Below are 24,198 nucleotides of genomic sequence, written 5' to 3'. Positions count from 1 at the left end.
GGAGAAGTGAAGGTTCTACCTGAAAATCCCAGCACAAAAGGGTATTCACAATGTGTGAACTTGGAGAAGGGACCAGGTCAGCAATTCCCAAACTGGGTGCCATGGAACAGCAGCTCCTAAGATGTTCTGTGAAAGCAAGTCTGGGAAAGGCTGCCAACCACAGTCCTATCCTGGAACTCTGTGGTACCCCTCAGGACACTGAAAGTCCTAAGGAATCTCACAGTAAAGAAACATTTCATTTGTCCGGCCCAGCATTTGTTTGAAGTATTTGGCTGAGATCCACCCCTCACAAAACACTACGGATCTGCAGTAAGTGTGAGGCCCCATCTTCTCCTGGCCCTGAGCCTCAGCTTCCTCCCAGCACAATGAGGCAGATGAACTGAGTGTCTCCAAGGTCTTCCTACTCTGCTGTTTTTCCAGGCACAGTCAAAGACTGGCTCCCTTCCCACCTCACTGAAGGTCCTGGGCTTGGACAGCCTACAGGCAGGGGCCATGGTTTGGTGAGGAATGGGATGCCCACCAGGAGCCTGGAGCCACCATGTGTGACTCTTCCTTATCCCCACCCACCTCACCCGGAGTTGTCCAGGTGCTGCAGTGCATCTCAAGGGAGCTGGAACCCAGAGGGGCAAGGCCAGCATAAGGAGGGGGTGTCCCATAGTGGTACAGTCCACCTGCCAAGCCTCCCTGTTCCTGTGAGGGGCTTCTGGCTTCTCACTGGCAGAAACACACAGGTGAGCTTCCCTGGCCTTAATCGTATTGTTCTAAATTCTGAATAGCAAGCGCTTACCTAACTGAACAGTGCAGGATGGCCTGTTTCTAATCACAGATGCAATAATCACGAGCGTGCACGCCTCCTCAGGAAGCCTCCACACTCCAGGAGCGACTCCAAAGGCACTGAGTCATCTCCCCACACCGACAGCTCCTTCCTCAGAATCTCACACTTACCTCTCACAAACCACACATCCCACACCCACAGCACCTCATGGCATATATAGACCCTGACCTGTGAACAATTATTCTCACTCAGCCCCCTCCCACATGGTCCAAACAGCTCCAGCTGCTGTTAATTCCAGAGGCAGCCATGCCCGTGCCTACAGCCAGCCTCTCTCCATTCTATCCAAAGACAGATCCTTATGGGGAGAAACAGAGGCTTCCACTCCCAGAGGAGTAGGAGGAAATCAGCAGACCTACTCTGTTCATTTTAAAGCGACGGCCCCGATTCACTTGGTGAGACATCCCACAGTCATTGAAAGCATCCTGAACAAAGCCAGGCTGGGGCTGTAGACCCAGAGTCCTCTTGTCCTCTTGGGTGAAAAAGAAGCCAAACTCACAGAAATGGTCTTACAGTGGCTTCTTGGCGAGTGTGGGACACTGTCATCCTTGGTGAATGCTTGGTTCCCAGCCTGGTTCTTTACCCTAAGGTCATTTCTTTAGGGATGGGGTAGCTGCCCCACCACCTCAGGTCCCCAGCTGACTAGAACTAAAGCCCAGAGGAGGTGCTTCCCAGAGCAGTTTCCTGCCTCCCATGAAACCTTTCTCCCCTCACCAGCATCCCCCTCTAGAGACTGTTGTCAAAGAGAGAGGCCTTCTGGCCTAGATCAGGGAAATTTGCCTCCCTCTGTATCCTATAGCTGCTCATGGCCCACTCCAAATAAGTTCCATTGGGAAAAATTGTTCATAAGAACAATTTGGTCCTCTCGAAGGCCATTTTTCCAGACCAAACTTGGACCAGGTTAGAAAGTATCTTCTACTCTCAGACTCTGCCCAAGCTTTCAGGGGATGCAGAAATCCCTTGGGAGATCTGGGACCAGGCCCTGTTCTTTGCTGCCACATCTTGGAACCATCCCTGCAGGAGGACACAGATGCTGGTGATCAAGGGAAACGACCAGGAAAAGAGAGTTGGTGAAAGAGGGGAAGGAAACCAGGGGAGGCATGCTAATGAGGTGGCAGGTGAGTGGGGAGCCGGCGCAGAGGTGGTTACCTGGGTGAGATGAGGGTTGGGGTTGAACCCACACTGGTTGCAGACCTTGTTGTGACACTGGGTGCAGGTGTTGAAGTTTGGCTGGCTGGGGGTCGACGTGAGGTCCGAAGTCTTGCATATGGGACATAGTGTGCTGCTGGGAAGGGGAGCGATCTGAGGGACGGAGTAGGGTGATGTAGGGGTGCTGCCTCTGTCCGGTGACACTGAGGGGGACCGCCCTGATCTCTGTGTCCTGCTGTCTACCTGCAGTGTCCTGCGGGGACCATCAGCCTCCTGGCCTGCTGGTCCCTGTGCCCTTGTCTCCCGGGGGCTCTCTTGGCCAGGAGTGGTAGCAGAAGCTTGTTTCGGAGTTGGGGAAGCTGCTCTCTGGCTACCCAGGGATTCCTTGGGGTCCAGTCTCCGGGAAGTGCTGAAATGACATTGAAAATGACTGTTAGAGATACATCTTAAACAATCAGCTTGCAGAGGTCTCTACCAAGCTAGGTGACCCTGCCAAGCCCCATCACTACCCTCCTCCTCCTGCCCAGAAGAATCATCATAGCCCTCATTTGCTGTGTCCTGTGCTGAGCCTTGACAAGCATCTCCAACTTGAACCCTTGGCACCAGAGCATGAGGCAGGATCAGAACATGTCCTCTCACATTCTGATAAAGTACAGACTCTGATTCAGTAGATCTGAGTAGTGTCTGCATTGTAAGAAGCTCTAAGGTGATGCCAGTACTCTGGTCTGAGGCCCATGCTTTGAATACCAAGATTCTAAACCTACACATTAGAAATACCTGGATGGGCCAGGTATGGTGGCTCAAGCCTGTAATCCCAGCATTTTGGGAGGCCGAGGTAGGCAGATCACTTGAGGTCAGGAGTTCAAGACCAGCCTGGCCAACATGGTGAAACTCCGTCTCTACTAAAATTACAAAAATTAGCTGGGCTTGGTGGTGACACCTGTAATCCCAGCTACATGGAAGGCTGAGGCGGGAGAATCACTTGAACTCGAGAGGCAGAGGTTGCAGTGAGCAAAGATTGTGCCACTGCACTCCAGCCTGGGCAAGAGAGTGAGACCCGGTCTTAAAAAAAAAAAAAAAAAGGGGGGGGCCGGGCACGGTGGCTCATGCCTGGAATCCCAGCACATGCGGATCAAGAGGTCAGGAGATCGAGACCATCCTGGCTAACACAGTAAAACCCTATCTCTACTAAAAATACAAAAAATTAGCCAAGTGTGATGGCGGGCGCCTGTAGTCCCAGCTAGTTGGGAGGCTAAGGCAGAAGAATGGCGTGAACCCAGGAGGTGGAGCTTGCAGTGAGCCGAGATAGTGCCACTGCACTCCAGCCTGGGCTACAGAGTGAGACTCTGTTTCAAAAAAAAAAAGAAAGAAATAGCTAGGGTGATTTTTAAAATTCTGACTCCCAGACTGCACCCCGAATTATATAAAAATTGAATTACATAAAATTCTGTGGAGGCAGGACCCTGGCATTAGTATTTTTTCTTCCCTAGGTGATTCCAACATGAGCCCAAGTTACTATACTGAGATACTATACTGGCCGATCTGTTATATCCTGCCTTGAACCCCTTCAGAGGCTGAACCTAGATCGCTGGGGATGGGGGATACTGCAATGCCTAGTTAATGCCATCTCCTGTACCAGGGGCCTGCCTCTACACAAAGAAGCCTTCCTTCTGGTAGCCCTCTGGCAAGCCTGATGCCAGACCAAATCTACCAAGATGGGATAAAGTGTTACTTTTCCACTAGTGTGAAGTTGGGTAGGGTTGGAGTTCCAGGATCCAGCCTTGAGGAACCACTGAGTGAGATCCAATGCGTCTAACCCTCACCTCCATCCCAATCTGGATGCAGAGGAGCCAGCAGTGTTGGGTAGTTCCATGAGGTAGAAAGCAAATTGTCAGGCTAAAAGTCAATCATATATTCCTTCTCCTTTGACCCAACTTAAGTTCATCTCTGCAATTTTCCTCTTTTCTAGTTTGAAAGAGGATGAGCACAAAAAGCCAAAGGCAATGCTTTATACTGCTTCCCTGAAATTCTCTTCCTGCTTTAGTCTGTACTCATTGGGGTGAATGCCGGCACTCAGGAAACAGGGCTGACTTGCTGAGAGCAGTGTGGAGGCCTAGCCTGTGCAGGAGACTGCCCTGGTAGCTTCTGCCTCAGTGCCCCAGGGTCTGACTGACAGGAGAAGATTCTAAGTTTGCTGCCCCCATCTGAAGGCCATCTGCTTGCCAAAGAGTTAAGAGCCAACTGTTAGGGCATCTTAGGACAAGTCATTTCAGGGGGAAGATGAGGAGCCCGCCTGGGGACACTGACCCCAAGATACTTTGCAGTCCTTCCTCCCTTCTGAGGAACTGGCAGGTAGAGAAACGTATCCTTGATCTAATAAAGACTCTCCTAAAAAAAAGAAACACTAGGCCGGGCGCGGTGGCTCAAGCCTGTAATCCCTGCACTTTGGGAGGCCGAGGCGGGCGGATCATGAGGTCAGGAGATCGAGACCATCCTGGCTAACACAGTGAAACCCCGTCTCTACTAAAATACAAAAAATTAGCCGGGCGCGGTGGCGGGCGCCTGTAGTCCCAGCTACTCGGGAGGCTGAGGCAGAAGAATGGCGTGAACCCGGGAGCCGAGATCGCGCCACTGTACTCCAGCCTGGGCGACAGAGTGAAGACTCCGCCTCAAAAAAAAAAAAAAAAAAAAAAAAAAGAAACAGTATTACAGTGTTTAACATTCCTGTCATCAGCCATCAATAGCATAGACCTAATCATCCAGTCACAGACCCACCAATTTCTTCTTCAGCAAGACAACCAGAGTTTGAGTCCAACCCCTCAGGGCCATCTTTGCCACCAGCTATGAAGCCTAGCGTGGTGGTGGCCATAGCATCTGTGGCCCACATTGGGAACCTGGGCTTCTCTGAGCCCTTTCAGTATACTAATTTCTAGGTATCCTAAAGAAATATTTCCCACTTGTCCAAATTAAGTTTCATTTTTTACTTAAATTATTTGGGACTGGAGTTTAAAGGCAGCCCTTGAAAGCAAATCAGAAGACATTGAGAGCCTTTTATAAACATGTGAATGGGCTGTGGCCCCCACCCCTCTCCAGGCTGTGCAAGCCTTCTGAGAAATGTAGCCACTTCTATTGTATTTGTGTTGCCCAATAAGTAGCAGGCAATCTATATACACAGCGACTTTTTAAATCAATGTTGTATCACAGTGTAGTCTTTCTGGACACATTTTTTATGAAGATTAGGGTTCTAAACTCAGCCGTGGTGACAGTGAATAAACAAACAATGTCTTCTGCACCCAGCAAAGTCTGCATGCGAGGGCAATGTTCCTGGCATTGATGTGTGCCCACACGCCTCATGGTAGCCATCATGACACCTGGAGATCGCAATATATGCCCATGGTCTTTGTACTCTCCTGTCTTCCTAGATGCTTCCTTATACCCTCTCCTTGATCTTCAAGCTTCCAAACACCTCCTTCTGTCTCTTAACTGCCACTGATGACCTGCTCACCATCTCACAAAGAAAGTTGGACCCACCAGAAGAAACCTGCACAACTTCAGCCTCCCTATTCCTGTTCCCCAGTGTTCACCTGCCTCCTGATCCCAAGGCCCACTTCTCACCTTCACAAATTCTCCCCTCTCCTTCATCATCCATTTCCCCCTCTCTATTGGATCATTTCAATTATCATACAAACAAGCTTCTCCCATCCTAAAAAACAAAAAAGTAGAAGCAACAGCACTTTGCTCCACTACTCCTTCAGCTACTGCCCCATTTCTCTCCTCTTCTTTACAGCAAAACTCCTTAAAATAATTATCTCCACTTGCCTGACAAGGTGACTTGCACCTGTAACCCCAACTTGGGAGACTGAGGCAGGAGGATCTCTTGAGCCCAGGAGATCAAGGTTACAGTGAGCTAGGACGATGCCACTACGCTCCAGCCTGAGTGACAGAGCAAGACTCTGTCTCTAAAATAAATAATAAAAGAACTGCCTCCACTCACTACCTCCCACTCCTCTCCTCTCTCCCTCTCAACCCACCCCTCCAATCTGGCTTTTGCCCATCACTCCACAGACATTCCTCAGGTCACAGTCAGTAGGGACCTCCACATCGTCAAATCCGACAGTCACATCTCAGTTTCTCATCTCATTTGACCATCAGCAGCACTTGATCCCAGATGATCACTCCATCCTTCCTGAGATAAGTTCTCTATTTGCCTTCAGGAATACCACCTTCTCCCGAATTTCCTCCTCCTGCCTGGCCACACTTTTCTAATCTCTTTTGCAGGTTCTTCCTCATATGCCAACCCCAGAACCCCACTCCTTACACTGGAGAGACCCAGGGCTCAGTCTTTACACAAATGTGCTCCTGTGAGTACTCACAATCCCTAAGTCTCAAGACTTACCCAGTCTCAGGGCTTTAAATCCACTTTCCACTGATACCCACTAAATGTCTATCTCTGGCCCAGAACTCTGCTCTGAACTCTTCACCTGTTTAACTGCCAACTCCACATCTTCACAGAGATGCCCTGTAGGCATCTTCACCTTGACACACCCAAGCTGAGCCCCTGATCTTGCCCCTAAATGTGGGCCTCCTAGTCTCCCCCTTGGTGCCGTCTCTGCCTCCCTTCCTGTCTCATCCTAAGTCAATCCAGCAGTATATCTTGTTAGTTTCTCAAGCTGGCCACTACTACCTACACCCTCCTCCTCACCCCACCTGGTTTGAGCCATTCTCAGTTGCCAGGATAAGGCTTTGTGTGTGTGTGTGTGTGTGTGTGTGTGTGTGTGTGTGTGAGAGAGTCTCCTTCTGTTGCCCAGGCTGGAGTGCAGTGGTGCAGTCTCGGCTCACTGCAACGTAGCTGGGACTACAGGTGCACACCAGCACACTTGGCTAATTTTTTGTATTTTTAGTAGAGTCAGAGTTTTGCCATGTTGGCCAGGCTGGTCTCGAACTCCTGACCTGAAGTGATCCACCCACCTCGGCCTCCCAAAGTGCTGGGATTACAGGCATGAGCCACCACGCCCAGTCCCGCGATAAGGCTTTAAATACACGAGTCAGGCTTTGCTTGACTTCTCTACTTTGCTTAAGCCCTGCACTGGCTTCCTTTACCTCCCAAAAGAAAAGCCAAAAGTCTTACAATGGCCCACAAGGCCCCATGAGATTTAGCCCCTTTCCCTCTGGCCTCCTCTCTGATTACCCTCTCCCCGACTCCACTTCCCTTATGCCAGGCCCACTCCTGACGTGTATTTGGCCATTGGATTTGCTGTTCTTTCTTCTTCTTCTTTTTTCTTTTTTTTTGTTTTGTTTTGTTTTGTTTTTGAGACAGAGTCTCACTCTGTCACCCAGGCTGGAGTGCAGTGCCACGATCTCAACTCACAGCAACCTCCCCCTCCTGGGTTCAAGAGATTCTTCTGTCTCAGTCTCCCAAGTAGCTGGGACTACAGGCATGAGCCACCACGCCCAGTTAATTTTTGTATTTTTAGTAGACACAAGGTTTAACCATATTGGCCAGGCTGGTCTTGAACTCCTGACCTTGTGATCTGCCCGCCTCAGATTTGCTGTTTTTTCTGCAGACGCTTGCTCCCTCTCAAGTCTTTGCTCTGGTGGCATACTTTCAGGGACACTTAACCTGACTGTATTTAAAACTGCACTTGTCTCCCCTGCCTCTTTGTTCTCTGTGGCACTGAGCACCTTCTGACCCATCATATAACAAATTTATTGCTTTTGTATATCCTCTGGGATCCCTGAATTAAACTGCCAGTTCTGTGTGGGCACGGCCTGCGTGTGCTTTCCTCACAGCTGTGTCCCAGGGCCTACCACAGTGCCTGGCACAAACTGGATACTCGATATGTATTTCCTGAATGGGTTGACTGTAGGCACTAAATGACTCAGAGTAGTAAAATGTGGCCCCAAAGTTTTAAAGCTGAGGAAACACGGCAAGTGCCTGGCATGGCACTCGGCCCTTCTCTGGGTCTGACTTCATGCAGGAGAGAACTTCAGGAATAATACCTAAAGTTCCTCCCCACAGCAGTTGGCTACACCCCCAGCCATACCATAGAAGGCTCTGCTGACAATAATTGTGGTAATGCTGACCGAGCCCTCACCATGAGCCACCTGTCACATAGTAACTGCATTAAGCCTCACAGCAAATTCACTGAATAGCATCTATTTTGCCCATTTTACAGATGAGAAAACTGCCATACATAAAAGTTAAGTAACATGCAAAGCCATCATGACTTGCAAATGGTGGAGCTGGGATTCCAAAATCTAGGTCACCAGTCCATGTCCTTAACCATGTCCCACACTGCCTTTCAGGGGAACACCATGTAGCTGTACAGGGGGTAGAAAACACTGCAGTTTGGGTTCTTTGGATTATTTTTTCTGAAGAGCTGCTTACATGGAAGCTCCCTGGGAAGAGGTTTCACCATTTTGCTCCCCACTATATCCTTAGGACCCAGCGCCACGCTTGGCATTGAGTGGACACTCAATAAGGACATGCACAATGACCAGAACAATGTGTGAACAGTAGAATGGGCTCACGGAGTGGGGCTGGGCTAGGGCCATGACACCATTCACCTGGGACTTAACTAGCAACACTGAGAGACTCATAGAGAAAATGACTCCAACAACAGATGTTCATTCATTCAGGCATTCACATTTACTGACCCCTGGATTACTTCCAGGCCCTATAATAGGTATTGATGGTATAAAGGAATTATATCTCTTCAATGGAAGGTGGGTCCACAGGTGTTCATATTGTTATTCTTCACATCTTATACATGTTGTTTAAGTATTCTTGTATTCTTTATAAACAGTCATTTAATATTTAATTAAAATAATTTTTTAAAAAAATGATTCATATAGGAGTCCAGTCCTCCAAGAGCCTCTGGTCTAGAGTAGAGACAGATGTGCAAACAAATCCCTGCAAGACACACTGGTCCAGTGATGGACAGAAGCAGAAGTCTTTGAGGATGAGAAGACATTTAAACTGGGCCTTAAAAGATGGGCTGTTCATGCCAAGGTGACAGGGCATGCTAGGCAGAGGCAACAACATGCACGAAGACTCAGAGGCACAGCAGAGCATGCTCAGTCTGAGTAGCTATGCAGGGTAAGCTTGGAAGACGTCAGTCTTTGCTGCTCCCAGCACCTAGAACAGCTCCCAGCAATCATGTGATAGTGTGTGTTGAACTACCTGAGCCAATTGGGAAGCTAAAAGCTAAAATGAACAGAGCCTGTAAGGTTTTCACATAGGGGAATGTTTAGGGTCTTTTCAAGAAGATGATGAGGTAGGGAAACCAATGAGAATAAGGCACTGGCCCAGGAAATAGTCTGCGTGGCAAGAGGAAGGGAAGGTACAGCAGCAGGTGTTCTGGCTTTGGCTCCAGGGAGAAGTGTTCCTTTAAATTGAGATGGGGAATCCAAGGAGAGAAGTCAATTAGTGGGTGAGAAATGGGAAGTGAAATCACAAAATCACAAGTTTGGGTTTGGTTGTGTTGAGGTGGGGGTAGGGGGTAGGGGGTAAGAGACATTAAGAGATGGGTCACAGCTTCAGTTCAATTCAGATAAGTGTAGATATTTTTATCTGGGAGACTTATAGGTCTTGTTCACAGACAATTCTCAGGCTAGAAATCACCCAGAGAGCAGTGGTCCAAGAAAGCTTTGTAGGGAGGACCAAAGTTGGTAGGAGTAGAGGAGATGTCAGAACCAGAGAAGTCAGAGAAAGGAGAAAAAAGAGAATGACCCCACAGGGTTATAGAAGTTTCCATGAGGAGGAGCACTCAACAATGCCCCCTGCCATGATGAGTCTACATATATGAAAGCCAAGAAGTCACAGGAAGAAAGGCTACACCCATGAGGGCTACACACCATAAATGCCCAAGTCCTGTCCCAAACCAGTCCAGCTTAGGAAGGGCCAGTTCCTTCTCCAGCTGAACACGAGGGCCCACTGTGGCAGGAGCTCCAGGGGTCATAACTGTCTGTGCCATACACCTGAACACACGTTCCATGGGAGCCACAGTGACTACAACCATCCAAGGCCTCCTCAGGAGGAAAGAGGTAAGCCCTCCAGGAGGCTCTTCTTAAGAGACACAAACAAAGGTCTCCACCAAAATATGGCTGCTGGGCAGGAGAAAGAAGGGAATGAGGAAAAAGAGAGGGAGGTGTCCACAGGCAGGACCCACAAGGAAGACTTGGTCTCGTGGATGTGGCCTCATCAGCAGAGAGGCCCCTTGAAGCCAGTGCTCCTCCCAGCAGCCATGGGAGCCCTACTGCTGGGGAGGGCCAGTTTAAGGGTGTGTAAGCAAGGAGGGGAAAGGGGTGCCGCCATAAAGGACACACAGGAGACAGGCAGGTGCAGGAGGGAAAGGGCAGAAAGATGAAGGAGTGGCTAGAAGCCAAACAGGGAAGACTAGAAATGCCTTATCTAGGGATATATATATATATATATAATTATCTATATAATTTTTTATTTTACTTTAACTTCTGGGACACATGTGCAGAACGTGCAGGTTTGTTACATAGGTACACATGTACCACGGTGGTTTGCTGCATCTATCAACCTGTCATCTAGGTTTTAGGCCCCATATGCATTAGGTATTGGGACAAATATATTTTTAAGATGGCCAAGAAAGGTAAACAATGTAGAAACAGCCGGATTTCTACCAGCTTTTCTTCCTTTCAGCATTTAAGGCTATTAGTTGATCAGAAACAATCTTAACTCAGGGCTGTTTGCCAAGGCAGGAAGGAGCACCCTGGCCACAGGAGGGCTGCTAAGAAGGGGAACAGAGCAAATTCAGTTAGCCTCTCCCGTACCAATCCTTAGTACCCTGTGGCCTCCTGTCCCATCCCATGACCACTGCTGGGAGACATAATCCCAACTGCACGGGTGAGAGGCTAGGCTCCCCTCTGTCAGAAGCCCCCAGAAAGGCATGAGGACAGCAAGCGTCAGTGACTAAAAAATGCTTCAGACACCAGGGACATCTATAATGGCAGAACCACCAGGAGAGATATGGCTGCCCTGATACACAGTGGGAAGGAGAGCCTGACCAGGCTGATTCAGATCAGAAGGAAAAGCAGCCAGGCATGGGGCCAGTGCAGGCGCCAGAGGGAAAACCAACCTGGGCTCCACAAGGCAGCATTCCAGAGCATGCCCCCCACCACCTTCAGTTGAGGATTTGAAAGAAATGTTTCCCATTAATAAACGGCTGTCTTTGTTCACCAGGAGGGCAGTGAACTTAAAGAAACTGTTTCTCTAAGTCAGAGTGTACAGAAAAGCCCCAAAGCTTCAAAAGAGGTTTTGATAAATTCATGGCTGACCTTTCTGTAATGGGCAATTAGAGATGGGCAGATGCTGTGGGAGGACCCTCTCCTTTGAGGCCCAGGGCAGGAAGGACTACTGGGCTACCCCAGTGGTTCCTGTGCACCCAGGCAGCAGAGGCTACAGAGCAGTGGGTGCTGGGGCCAGGTCCAGTGTCCTAGAGCTCCTCTCTCAGGAATGGATATGAAAATCTAGAAAGTTTAGGCTTAGAAAAAAGATTCCAGTTTTTGCACAAGAAAACATGTCCTGGCCTGCCCAGCCTTCAAGTCAGTGGCCTCCTGCCTTTTTAATCATGTGCCTCTATCAATAAAACATGTTTCAGCATCTCCAACATGTGAATATTCATCTACCAATTATATAAATGCTTATTTTTTATAAAACCCACCTCCCCAAATGGAAAAGTTTTAAAAGATGGATAGACAATAAATGTAAATAGAAATTTCCATATGTTCTGCCTTGTCCCTCCCCTATCCCTCAACCCCTTGGCATATGTGTCCTAGTTGAGGCCACTGCTACGAAAATTTTTTTTTTTTTTTTTTTTTTTGAGACGGAGTCTCGCTCTGTCGCCCGGGCTGGAGTGCAGTGGCCGGATCTCAGCTCACCGCAAGCTCCGCCTCCCGGGTTTACGCCATTCTCCTGCCTCAGCCTCCCGAGTAGCTGGGACTACAGGCGCCCGCCATCTCGCCCGGCTAGTTTTTTGTATTTTTTAGTAGAGACGGGGTTTCACCGTGTTCGCCAGGATGGTCTCGATCTTCTGACCTCGTGATCCACCCGTCTCGGCCTCCCAAAGTGCTGGGATTACAGGCTTGAGCCACCGTGCCCTGCCGAAAATTCTTAAACTCTCACTCTCCAGTCCTTAAAATAGTTTCTGTTGGTTTCCCAGACCAGATTCAGTCCTACCCTCCACCAGGCTCCATGGAAAGTGTACTTAGGTCAGTGACAGGGAGGCCCCCAGCCATCAAGGGCTGGCCTCATCAGCTTCCTGATTGCCCTATGGGCCAAAAAGAACTTGGAGTACTGACGGCAACAGCACAAGGGTAAGGATCTCCATAACACGCAGCCACAGCCACAGAAAGAGCCCAAGAAGATGGTATCATGGGCTCAAAGCCTCTAAGGTGCTGTCTGCTGGCTGGGTAGGTAAGGTACCACACCCAGGGTTCCTGGGCAGGGTGAGAGGTCATGCCACAGGCAAGAGCTCCCTTGAGGCTGACATCTTCTCTTCCTAACTTCCCAGCCCCTATAAGTTGTAGTCCCACTCTGATGGTAAGTTTTCAAGACCCTAAAGACTCCAGATAACCCAGAGAGCTAGGTCCTTGGTAGAGCTGGGGACAGAGCACCATGATGGCCCAGTGATGCTAGGTGTATACTGATGCCCTTGGGCAGACATGCACTCAACACCCCTGAGCAGACAAACCCATATGAAGGAACCATCAGTGTTACCAGGTACCTGCCACCTCCACTCATCCTTTCCACTCAGAAATGTCTGGCAGGTGGGACTCTTCCTGTGGCCAAACAACAAGGCTCAATTTGTTCCAGGCCAGCCTGTTTGGGCCAGAAGAGAACATGTTTAAGGCAGTGAGCTCTGACTGCTGTGCTGTTGCTGAGAGAAAGAATCCAGCATGAGACTGCAGGTGGGTCAGCAAGGGGAGAATGTGACAAGAGGGACTGGTAGGAACAAGACTTGCTGCCATTAAACATAGGCTAGAAGAAGCTGCCAGCATCAGAGGTGGAGACTACCAGAAGTCTGAGAGCAAAGGGAAGCCAGGGCATAACTGCCACAAGAGTAAACCTTGGAGACCTCATTCCCCAGCCCTGGGGCCTGAGTGGGTCTACTAGATTAAGAACATCTCTCAGAGCCGGGCGCGGTGGCTCAAGCCTGTAATCCCAGCACTTTGGGAGGCCGAGACGGGTGGATCACGAGGTCAGGAGATCGAGACCATCCTGGCTAACACGGTGAAACCCCGTCTCCACTAAAAAATACAAAAAACTAGCCGGGCGAGGTGGCGGGCGCCTGTAGTCCCAGCTACTCGGGAGGCTGAGGCAGGAGAATGGCGGGAACCCGGGAGGCGGAGCTTGCAGTGAGCCGAGATCTGGTCACTGCGCTCCAGCCTGGGCAACAGAGCAAGACTCCGTCTCAAAAAAAAAAAAAAAAAAAGAACATCTCTCAGGCAAATTGATTTGCTTTTGGTTTCCTCTGGGACCAGCTAGTCTCCAGAATCCAGAGCAAGGATGGGAAATAAGGGTAACTTTCCTTTAACCCCAATGAATTGGTAGTGACTGCCTGGGAGGTAGGTTCAGGAAGGATTCACGGGAAAGATTGTTACCATCAATTAAGCACAAAGGTCATGGGCTTGTCATCCATGATGTAGAACAAAACCAAACCCTTAGATCTGCCTCAAGTGACATCCATATTCTTGTAGTGTCTCACTAAGAATTGCACCAGGCCCACCTCAGGCCAAATTCTAGAAAGAGACCAGTGGGTATACAGTAGTGGTTCATGTAGAGTCTACCTTTGATCTTCCCCTCAGTCCCATTTTCACCTCTATCCCATGCCTTTTCCAGAATAGCAAGAGATATATGTGGCCACAAGTCAGCTGAAGTGTCAAATGCCATGAGTTCAGTATAACTTTAAAGACTGAATGTTGGCCAGGTGCAGTGGCTCACGCCTGTAATCCCAGCACTTTGGGAGGCCAAGGCGGGTGGATCACGAGGTCAGGAGATCGAGACCATCCTGACTAACATGGTGAAACCCTGTCTCTACTAAAATTTCAAAAAATTAGCTGGACGTTGTGGCAGGTGCCTGTAGTCCCAGCTACTCAGGAGGCTGAGGCAGAAGAATGGCGTGAACCCGGGAGGCAGAGCTTGCAGTGAGCCAAGATCGCACCACTGCACTCCAGTCTGGGTGACAGAGCGAGATTCCATCTCAAAAAAAAAAAAAAAAAAAAAAAAAAAAAAAGACTGAATGTCTCTTGCACCAAGGTGCCTGTAATAGGCACTGTGTGATTGATGGCTCATCTGAGGGCAATTAAGTGGTGGTGAGGTTACTACTCCTTTAATCACAGCATCTCCATGTATGTCTTATAGAATTTATCTCTAGAAGTTTTTATTCATTCATTCATTTAAAAAGAACTCATAGAAACCACGTCTCCTGAGTTCTTGAATGTCTGAACACATCTTCATGACCTTTACACTTGAACTACAGCTGGGCACGGGGGCTCACGCCTGTAATCCCAGCACTTTGGGAGGCCAAGGCAGGCAATCACCTGAGGTCAGGAGTTTGAGATCAGCCTGGCCAACATGGAGAAAATCTGTCTCTACTAAAAATACAAAAAAAAAAAAAAAGAAAATAAAAGAAAGAAAGAAAAATTAGCCAGGCATGGTGGCACATACCTGTAGTCCCAGCTACTTGGGAGGTTGAGGCAGGAGAAACTCTTGAACCCAGGAGGTGGAGGTTGCAGTGAGCTGAGAATGCACCACTCCACTCCAGCCTGGGCAACAGAGCAAAAACTCTGTCCCAAATAATAATAATAATGAAAAAATAAACTTGAACACGTTGGCTGGATATAAATTCTGGGTTTACACTTTCTCTCCATGAGGACTTTGGAGATATAGCTAGCCCCTCTGTTTTCTATCATTGATTATTACTGTGGAGAGCTCTGGGTTTTATATATATATATATAAACTTTTCCCCTCTGGATGCAATAGAACTATTTTTTTCTCTTTGGAATTCAGTGACACCACCAAGACATGTTTTTGGGTTAAATATGTATATTTTTCCTAAAATTCAGTCTGGCCTTTCTTTTTTTCTTAGATGGAGTTTCACTCTTGTTGCCCAGTCTGGAGTGCAATGGCACTGTCTCTACTCACTGCAACCTCTGCCTCCCAGGTTCAAGAAATTCTCCTGCCTCAGTCTCCTGAATAGCTGGGATTATACGCATGCACCACAACACCCAGGTAGTTTTTTGTATTTTTAGTAGAGATGGGGTTTCTCCATGTTGGTCAGGCTCGTCTGAAACTCCCAACCTCAGGTAATCTGCCTGCCTTGGCCTCCCAAAGTGCTGGGAGCCACCATGCCCAGCACTTACAGGCGTGAGCCACCATGCCCAGCCCCCAGCCTTTCAAACAAAAGATTTATGTGTTCTTTTATTTCAGGGGGAAAGTTTTCTTCTATTGTATCTTTGAATATTTTTGTGTTCCATTTGTTTTGTTCTCTTCTCCGGAGATACCAATTACACCTATTTTGAATTTCCTTTGTTTTTATTGTCTGAACTGCTGGCAACCCATAGTTTTCCCCTCACCTGCCACACTCTGCTCAATTCCTTGGGTAACTCCACCTCCCTAGTAACTCCTTGGCATCACACAGGGTTCAAAGATACTCCCTAAGCTTGTCCGCATATGTTGGCTTTGCTAACCGGTCCAATAGATTGTTATTTGTTTTGGTCCTCTGGACTCTGACAAGTATCCCCTCCTAAAATCCTCCATCCTGGACGGATTTTGATCCTGGACTTGAAAATCATTGTTTGGCCTGGTGCAGTGGCTCACGCCTGTAATCCCAGCACTTTGGGAGGCTGAGGCAGGCAGATCACAAGGTCAGAAGATCGAGACCATTCTGGCTAACACGGTGAAACCCCATCTCTACCAAATATACAAAAAATTAGCCAAGCGTGGCAGCATGCGCCTGTAGTCCCAGCTACTTCGGAGGCTGAGGCAGGAGGATGGCGTGAACCTGGGAGGCGGAGCTTGCAGTGAGCCAAGAGCATGCCACTGCACTCCAGCCTGGGTGACAGAGCAAGACTGTCTCAAAAACAAAAAAACAAAACAAACAAACAAAAATCAATCTTTGTTTGTTGTATTTCAGGTTACAGGTGTTTGTTATTTTTGTTGAAGGTAGAGTTTTCTTTTCTTTTTCTTATTCTTCTTGCAGTTTTTGGAAGGAAAAAATGTCTTTTTTCCTACCTAGTCATCAGACTTGGGTAATAGCTCATCAGCAGGAAATTCCTAGGGGAGCTAGGACAGGTGGGAGCCCATGCTGGGAGCCAAGAGAAGCAGAGGAGGGAAGAGAAGGCAGGCAGGTGGCCAGGCCAGAGTCACCACCCAGAGCCAAGACCTGGGTCAGCAGCTCCTTGAGGAGCTCCCACTATGATCTCCTAGACTCTCCAGATGACCCTGGCCTGGGACACCAGAAGAACCCAAGACATTGACACTTCTCTGAGAAGTCACAGTGCATTCCTGCACTAAGACCTTCCTGGCCTTTCCAGTCTACAGTGACTGGGGCATCTTTTAAGAGTGTTCTATGGCCGGGCGCGGTGGCTCAAGCCTGTAATCCCAGCACTTTGGGAGGCCGAGACGGGCAGATCACGAGGTCAGGAGATCGAGACCATCCTGGCTAACACGGTGAAACCCCGTCTCTACTAAAAAATACAAAAATCTAGCCGGGCGCGGTGGCGGGCGCCTGTAGTCCCAGCTACTCGGGAGGCTGAGGCAGGAGAATGGCGTGAACCCGGGAGGCAGAGCTTGCAGTGAGCTGAGATCCGGCCACTGCACTCCAGCCTGGGCGGCAGAGCGAGACTCCGTCTCAAAAAAAAAAAAAAAAAAAAAAAAAGAGTGTTCTAGGCCAACCAGCTATCTCCACATGTTCCCCTACTAGGCTCAGCTTTCTGAGGGAACGTCTAACTGGCCAGGTAAATTCTCAGCCACCTCACCACAGACTTCTAAGGAGCTTTGGCCCCAGTGCCAGCCCTCTTCACATTTCCTAACCCCGTCTTCTGGGAGTACCATGGCTCTCAAGTATAGCCCAGGAGTTCTGATGCAGCCCAAGTCATGGAGGCTCCTGCTCCCCAGCCAGCCCCAGGCTCATAGACACTTGCATTAGGACCCCACATGACACAACTTTGGGTTGTGTAGCATCACAGTGTTCTGACCCAGGTCAGCTCCTAAAGCTAGGAAGCTCAAATCAGGAGACTGAAGTCATTACATAAAGCTGAGCCAGCTTTTCCCAGGTTCCAGCTACTGCAAATCCTACTACTGCAGCCTTTTACCAAGGGGACAATGCTGTTCTTGTCAGCTCTCTTCAAAACTTTGCTGCAATCTGGAAGTCAAGATAAACTAAGAGAAAACTGCAAGCCTTTGTGAGTAGGGAGGAAGCAAGCCACTTCCCATAGTCCTGCCCCCAACAGGGCAGAAGCCAGGACTCTGGCCCAGAAAGCTCAAGTTCCTGACCGGTCATCACACCCAATACTGATGACAGACTCAGCACTCAGCCTGCCCTTAGGGGCTGCCTGGACGTATCTTTATCCCACAAAGATGGCTAAGGGTATACTTCACACTCAGCCCTGCTCTAGGCACAGGAAGAGAGATACAGGCCAACAATGCAGTTGGCAAGATCACCCAGTGTCTGCGTCACTTTGCAGACACTAAATGCATGCATGAATTCACTGAACATCCGCTGTGCTCAGGGGACTGGACTGGCCCCAGAAACATCCCAGTGTATGAGGCATCCCAGAGCCTCCTGTTTGAGACTTCCAGGGAAACCCTGCCTGGGACCCCTTAATACATTTCTCATGGGAAATCAGTGGAATTAAAAAATAATGCCTATTGTCTATTTTGTGGGAGAAACACCAAACTAATATCTATTCATCCTATGTTAAAAACCTCTCTGTCCAGAAATCAGGTCTGCTTTTTTTTTTTTTTTTTTTTGAGACAAAATTTTGCTCTTGCTGCCCAGGCTGGAGTGCAGTGGTGTGATCTTGGCTCACTGCAACCTCTGCCTCCCAGGTTCAAGCAATTCTCCTGACTCAGCCTCCCGAGTAGCTGGGATTACAGCCCTCAGCCACCACGCCCAGCTAATTTTTTGTATTTTTAGTAGAGATGGAGTTTCGCCATGTTGGCCAAGCTGGTCTTGAACTCCTGATTTCAAGTGATCCACCCGCCTAGAAATAACAGGTAGTAAAATGAGAATGAAACCCTCTGAACTCTACCTTTGCCTTGCAACTTCAAATTTATTGCCATCAAAAGAATACAAAGCAAGTGTTACACACAAAAGCATGGGAACTTGAATGTGCATGTGTGTGTGTGGTGGGAGGGGTCTGTGGTCCGGGGGCTCCCAGAAGGAGAAATCAATGTGGGCTGGCAGAGTCCCAGAAAATCCTAGAGGAAGCCATGGGGAAGGGGGGTGGTTCCAGAGAAAAGTGGGCCATCTGGCTTTCCTCTACACACAGTGACCACAGAGTCCTTAGAGTTTGGCACAGGGCCTGGCCCAGAGCAGGGCTCAGTAAATGTTTGTGGACTGAATGGCCCATGGGCTCGGGTGATTGATCAGGAAAGCAGAGGCTCTGTGTGGTAGCAGTGGCTGACACACTGAGCATAGAACACAGAGGACCCACTGCAATAATCCCGGGTCCTGCAAGGGCATCCCAGGCCGATGATAGACAAGTCTGGGGGAGAAAAGACTCTGAAGCCTGGTACAGAGACATGAGAGTAGGCCCTGCTTAGGAGTCTCACTCAGACAGTCTGTTTGAAAAAGGCCTGGCTTTCCTATGGTAGCTGCCATGATCATAGTCACACGTGTGAAAGCTCGCACCAGTTATATTATGCTAAGTGCTCACTCTTCCCACCTAATCCCACCATATGCATGTCAGGCACAGCAGCATATCCGGGGTTACCACCCCACCCTGGACACACTTGTCCACAGCCTTCAAAGCACTCTACCATGTGGCTCCTCCTAACTAGGCAGTTTTTCCTCTTCTTGCACTGCCTTCAGCAGGGATTCCTGAGGCTCCTCATCTGACCCCCACCTCTACCAGCTCATGCTGTGTTCTCTTTCTACAAGGCAGTTTCCTTAAAAGCCAATTCAGGCCAGGCGTGCGGTGGCTCACACCTATAGTCCCAGCACTTTGGGAGGCTGAGGTGGGAGGATCCCTTGTGCCTAGGAGTTTGAGACCAACCTGGGCAACATAGGGAGATCCCATCTCTACAAAAAATAAAAAAATAAAAAAAAATTACCCAGGCATGGTGGCATGTGCCTGTGGTTCCAGCTTCTTGAGAGGCTGAGACAAATGGATCCCTTGACCCTAGGAGGTTGAGGTTGCAGTAAGCTATGATTGCACCACTGTGCTCTGCAATCCAACCTAGGTGACAGAGTAAGATTCTGTCTCAAAAAAAAAAAAAAAAGTCAATTTAACCTTCAAAACCTGGTTTAAGTATCCTGCCCGCTATGGACCCTCACAAGATTCCTCAGTTCCCAGAAATCTGCTGTGCCTTCCTGCAGACTTTTCATGGCCTCATGAGGGAGGGCTCCTTGTGTGCTTGTGGGCTCCCTCTGGACTCCCTCTCTCCCCTCACCTGCATGCAGCATGAAGCTAAATGCCCAGACAGGGTTGGTGTTAAGGATGTATTGACCCATTGACTGTAATTCTTTTTTTTTTTTTCAAGACAGAGTCTTGCTCTGTCACCCAGGCTAGAGTGCAGTAGCACGATCTCGGCTCATTGCAACCTCTGCCTCCCGGGTTCAAGCAATTCTCCTGCCTCAGCCTCCTGAGTAGCAGGGATTACAGGCACCCGCCACCACGCCTGGCTAATTTTTGTATTTTTAGTATAGATAGGGTTTCACCATGTTGGCCAGGCTGGTCTCAAACTCCTGACCTCGTGATCCACCCGCCTCAGCCTCCCAAAGTGCTGGGATTATAGGCATGAGCCATCACGCCCAGCCTGAATACAGTTCTTTATAAGGCTTATGAAAGATGATGAGAATGATTTAAAAATGCCATCTCAAGACAGTAACTGAGACTCAAGATTCCAGCAGGAAAAACAACCCCTCTTCTAAATAATACCTACTGCAACATCAAAGGACATTTAAAAAGGAAAGCCATCCACCACTTTTCAGCCTTTGACATTACCATGTCCATGGTTCCACATGCCTATCAGCCTAGTTGCAGAAAAATGTGCATAGATGGGGGCTTGTTTTCCTTTCTTGCCAACTATGCAGTCTTTCCTCTGTGGTTTTCTTGTTTTTCACTTTTGAGGGGTCTAACTCAGAAGGAGAAATCTAATACCTATCTGTGGCACTTTGGTTCCTGCCTTTCCTTCTCTCTCAGCCTGTGAGAGTCAGGAGGGTGCTGGGGGTTCATTTCCAGATTCTCCCTGTGGACAATTCCCCTATTGGTCACTTGGGGAGATTGCCTCCTGCAGGCAGAGACCACCCAGTGAGAGGCTTCCTGCAGATGACCGCTGTCACTCCATACCTTCCTCCCATTCTTCCCTCCTGCCTCAGAGATTGATTCTCAGTCCCCCTCACTGTTCAGCCTGATGTGGGGTAACAGCCACAAAGGCCCGGCCTAAGGCCAAAACCTCCCATCCAAGGAGCCATCAATCCCTTTCAGGTGACTGGACCCACCCTTGACTAGAAGAGGCCCTCCCCCGGTAGACCACCAGGAGCTCCCTCCTCTACTCTCTTCCCCTTTCTAGGGCTCTGCGTCTGGGGAGCACAGATTCAGGGATGCCCATGTTCCTACCTGACATGTTTTCACACATTGAGACCATTAAATTCAGCTACTGTGGCCTAAATTCCATCAAGACAGATGCTCTCAAAAAGGAAATATCCGCCTGTTGATCTGAGAGTGGTGACTAAAACCTGAGAAAAAAGCATGATGAGCTACTGTGTGCACACGTAGTGTGTGCTCACACGTGAGTATGCACATGCACTGTGTGCATGTGTGTTAGAGCATGTGACAGCATATGTGATCACACTCTCCATGGCACGTAGCTAGCCACTGACTAGTGAGTAATATACTGCCAAGCAGTCCTGCTCCCAGAGAGAAGGGCAAGTCTCTGAGGGACTAGCCCAGCCCTGAGTCACCACACCCAGAATGCCTGGGCCGGATTGAGCCAACAGAGGGGCCAGGGCTACCCCAGCATGAGGAAATGCAGTGCCAAGTGCCCAGTAGGCACTGAGAAAAACATTAGCCTTGCCTTCCTCCCTTTCTTCCTTCCCTGGCTTGACAACAAGTGGAGTGGGCAGGAAGCCTGGATTCTTTTGCCAAAATCTTCAGGGTAGTGGGAAGTAATGAGAAGTCCAGGCAGCAGTGCTAAGGGAGAGATAATGGTAGAACTGTATGGCCTGTGTCTGACAAAAGAGGAGAGACCAGGGTCTGAGAGCCAAGCTCATGCAAAGGCCCCCTGGCCCAGATGATCAGGCAAGTGCACGGAGGTTCGCACAGCCCTGCTGAGGGAGTAAGAAGAATATTGCATACTGAGGCGCCCACCACCATGTCCGACTGATTTTTGTATTTTTAGTAGAGACAGGGTTTCACCATGTTGGCCAGGCTGGTCTCCAACTCCTGACCTCAGGTGATCCGCCCGCCTCGGCCTCCCAAAGTGCTGGGATTACAGGTGTGAGCCTATACGCGGCCTGCAAATAATATTTTGGCATGGCCAGGTTTTTACCTAGCAGAAGGTAAAGGGAATGTCTGGGGAAGGTGCTGGGGACTCAGGGCAGCTTGAGAGTTCCAGAGAACAGAGTGGGGTACCGGGGATGGAGGATGTGAATACAAATCCAAATACAAAAGGGGGAGGTGGAAGGGGTCAGGGCTCCAATGGTGGCCAGAGCAGCACAAGTGTGTGGCTTTACCGCATGTCAGGTCCTCACTGGGAGCTTCACGGCCCCTGGCACTGGGCTGCACTGCAGATGCTGGCTACCTAGTAGTGAGCAAGGCAGACAAGGCCACTTATTTCATAGGACTCGTCTTATGGTGCAGGATACAAGCAAAGACCAAGAAGACAAATAGGTAAGTCCAATTCATTCAGAGTATGATAGGTGCTTAGAAGAACAATATGAATGAGAAAGAAGAGAAACTACCCTGGTGGGTCAGGGGGCACTTCTGAAAAGGGGACCCCTGAGCAGAGTCATGCAAATAAATAAATATAGATATAGATATAGATAGATATAGATATAGATTTTTTTTTTTAACGGAGTTTCGCTCTTGTTGCCCAGGCTGGAGTGCAATGGCATGGTCTCCACTGCAACTTCTGCCTCCCGGGCTCAAGCGATTCTTCTGCCTCAGCCTCCCAAGTAGCTAGGATTACAGGCACCCACCACCATGTCTGCATGGCAAAAGCCTGCAAATATTAATATATTGGGAGAGGCCATGCCAAGGCCCTAGGAAGGGCATCCCAGAGGAAGAAATGACAGGGTCTTAGGCTTTGAGGCAGGGTTGTGGATTGCAGGTGGGGAGCAGCAAGCAGGCTAGTATGGCTGGAGGGGTATAGTCAGGGGAAATATGGGGAGAGGTGGGGTAGGGGATGTAGGTGTGGGAGGCCTGGAAAATGGGAGCAGACTGTGTTCCTGGACCCATTTGGAAACCTCAGCATCTTGTCCAGTGCTCAAATGTATGTCCCTCCTCCAGCTGTCCACCAGCCTGTTGCAGCACTCAAGAATCCATGCATCATTCACACTAGCCAAAAGGTGAAAGCAATCATGTCCACTGATAGATGAATGGGTAAAAAAAAATGTGGTATATACATGCAGTGGAGTATTATTCAACCCTAAAAAGGAAGGAAATTCTGATACATGCTACAATATGGAGGAACCTTCAAGAAATGATGATAAGTGAAATTTGCCAGTCACAAAAGGACAAATACTGTAGAATTCTACTTACACGAGGTATCTAGAATTGTCAAATTCATAGAGATAGAAACTAAAACAGTAGTTATCATAAGCTGGGGGAAAATGAGGAGTTACTACTATTCAATGGGTATAGAGTTTCTATTTGGGATGATGAAAAAGTTCTGGAGATGGATGGTGGTGATGGCTGCACAACAATGTGAATTTATCTAATATCACTGAATTGTACACTTAAAAATGGTTAAAATGACACATTTTGAGCTGGGCACAGTGGCACGTGCCTGTAGTCCCAGCTACTCAGGAGGCCGAGGCAAGAGGATCACCTGAGCCCAGGAGTTGAAGGCCAGCCTGGGTAACATAGTGAGATCCTATCTCTTTAGAAGAAAAAAAAAAAGGTACATTTTATGTGACGTGTATTTATATATTTTAACCACAATAAATAAAACAAAACAAGATAAAACAAAAGGAATGAAGTACTGATACATGCATACTACAATGCAGATGAACCTCAAAAACTTTAGGCTAAGTAAGAGAAAAGCCAGGTACAAAAGGATACCTATTTTATGATTCCATTTATATGAACTATCCAAAATAGATAAATCCATAGAGACAGAAAGCAGACTAGTGGTTAGAAGGGGAGGGGGAAATGGGGAGCAACTGTTTAATGAGTGTGGGTTTTTCTTTTGGGGTGACAAAAATGGTTTGGAACTAGATAGAGGTGATGGTTGCATAACATTGTGAATGTATTAAATACCACTGAATTGTTCACTTTAAATTGGTTAATTTTATGTGATGTGAATTTCAGAGAAAGAATTTACGTGTAAGATCAGAGAACACTTCTAATTGACTGCAGAGATCCTCACCTTGCTCCTACCACGAGGTAGGCTTCACCTAACACACCAACAAACCTGCAGACCTTCATCCTCTTTCTGACCCACAGGGTCTACTCAGCACTCCTCATACATGAGGCCCCTCTTAGACAAAGCTCCAGTCATTTGCTCATTCAATAATCGTGGTATAATCTAACAGGTCTACACTGCCTAGGGTGGCAACCTCAGCAAGCAACTCCTAAGATACACCTTGAGAAGTCAGGAACCGAAGAAGGAATTGGGCAAGGCTGGTGGCATCTGCTCACCACCACTTCAACTGGCCCTACAGGAGGAACAGTTTACCTAGATCCCACAGTAGCCATGTAGCAACCACCAACAACCAGAGATGAGTGAGTTACAGAGGCAAGCACACTTCCTGTGACAGCTCAGAGACTGTCCCCAGGCCTAGTGCAGAGCAGGAAGG

The 24,198-nt window shown here is 48.6% G+C and overlaps 1 protein-coding gene across 2 annotated transcripts in view; it reads right to left on the bottom strand.

Annotated features, from left to right (window-relative positions):
• BSN (bassoon presynaptic cytomatrix protein) overlaps positions 1–24,198 on the bottom strand; it is a 115,972-nt gene that overhangs the window by 45,005 nt on the left and 46,769 nt on the right. For both annotated transcript variants that reach the window (XM_050780596.1, XM_050780597.1), the window contains exon 2: positions 1,982–2,390. In XM_050780596.1, the coding sequence (XP_050636553.1) occupies positions 1,982–2,390 (409 nt within the window). The remainder of the gene's footprint in view (positions 1–1,981; positions 2,391–24,198) is intronic.

The sequence above is a fragment of the Macaca thibetana genome, chromosome 2, assembly GCF_024542745.1.
Source record: "Macaca thibetana thibetana isolate TM-01 chromosome 2, ASM2454274v1, whole genome shotgun sequence".
NCBI classification, from domain to species: Eukaryota; Metazoa; Chordata; class Mammalia; order Primates; family Cercopithecidae; genus Macaca; species Macaca thibetana.
This window is presented reverse-complemented; position numbering and strand designations above follow the sequence as displayed.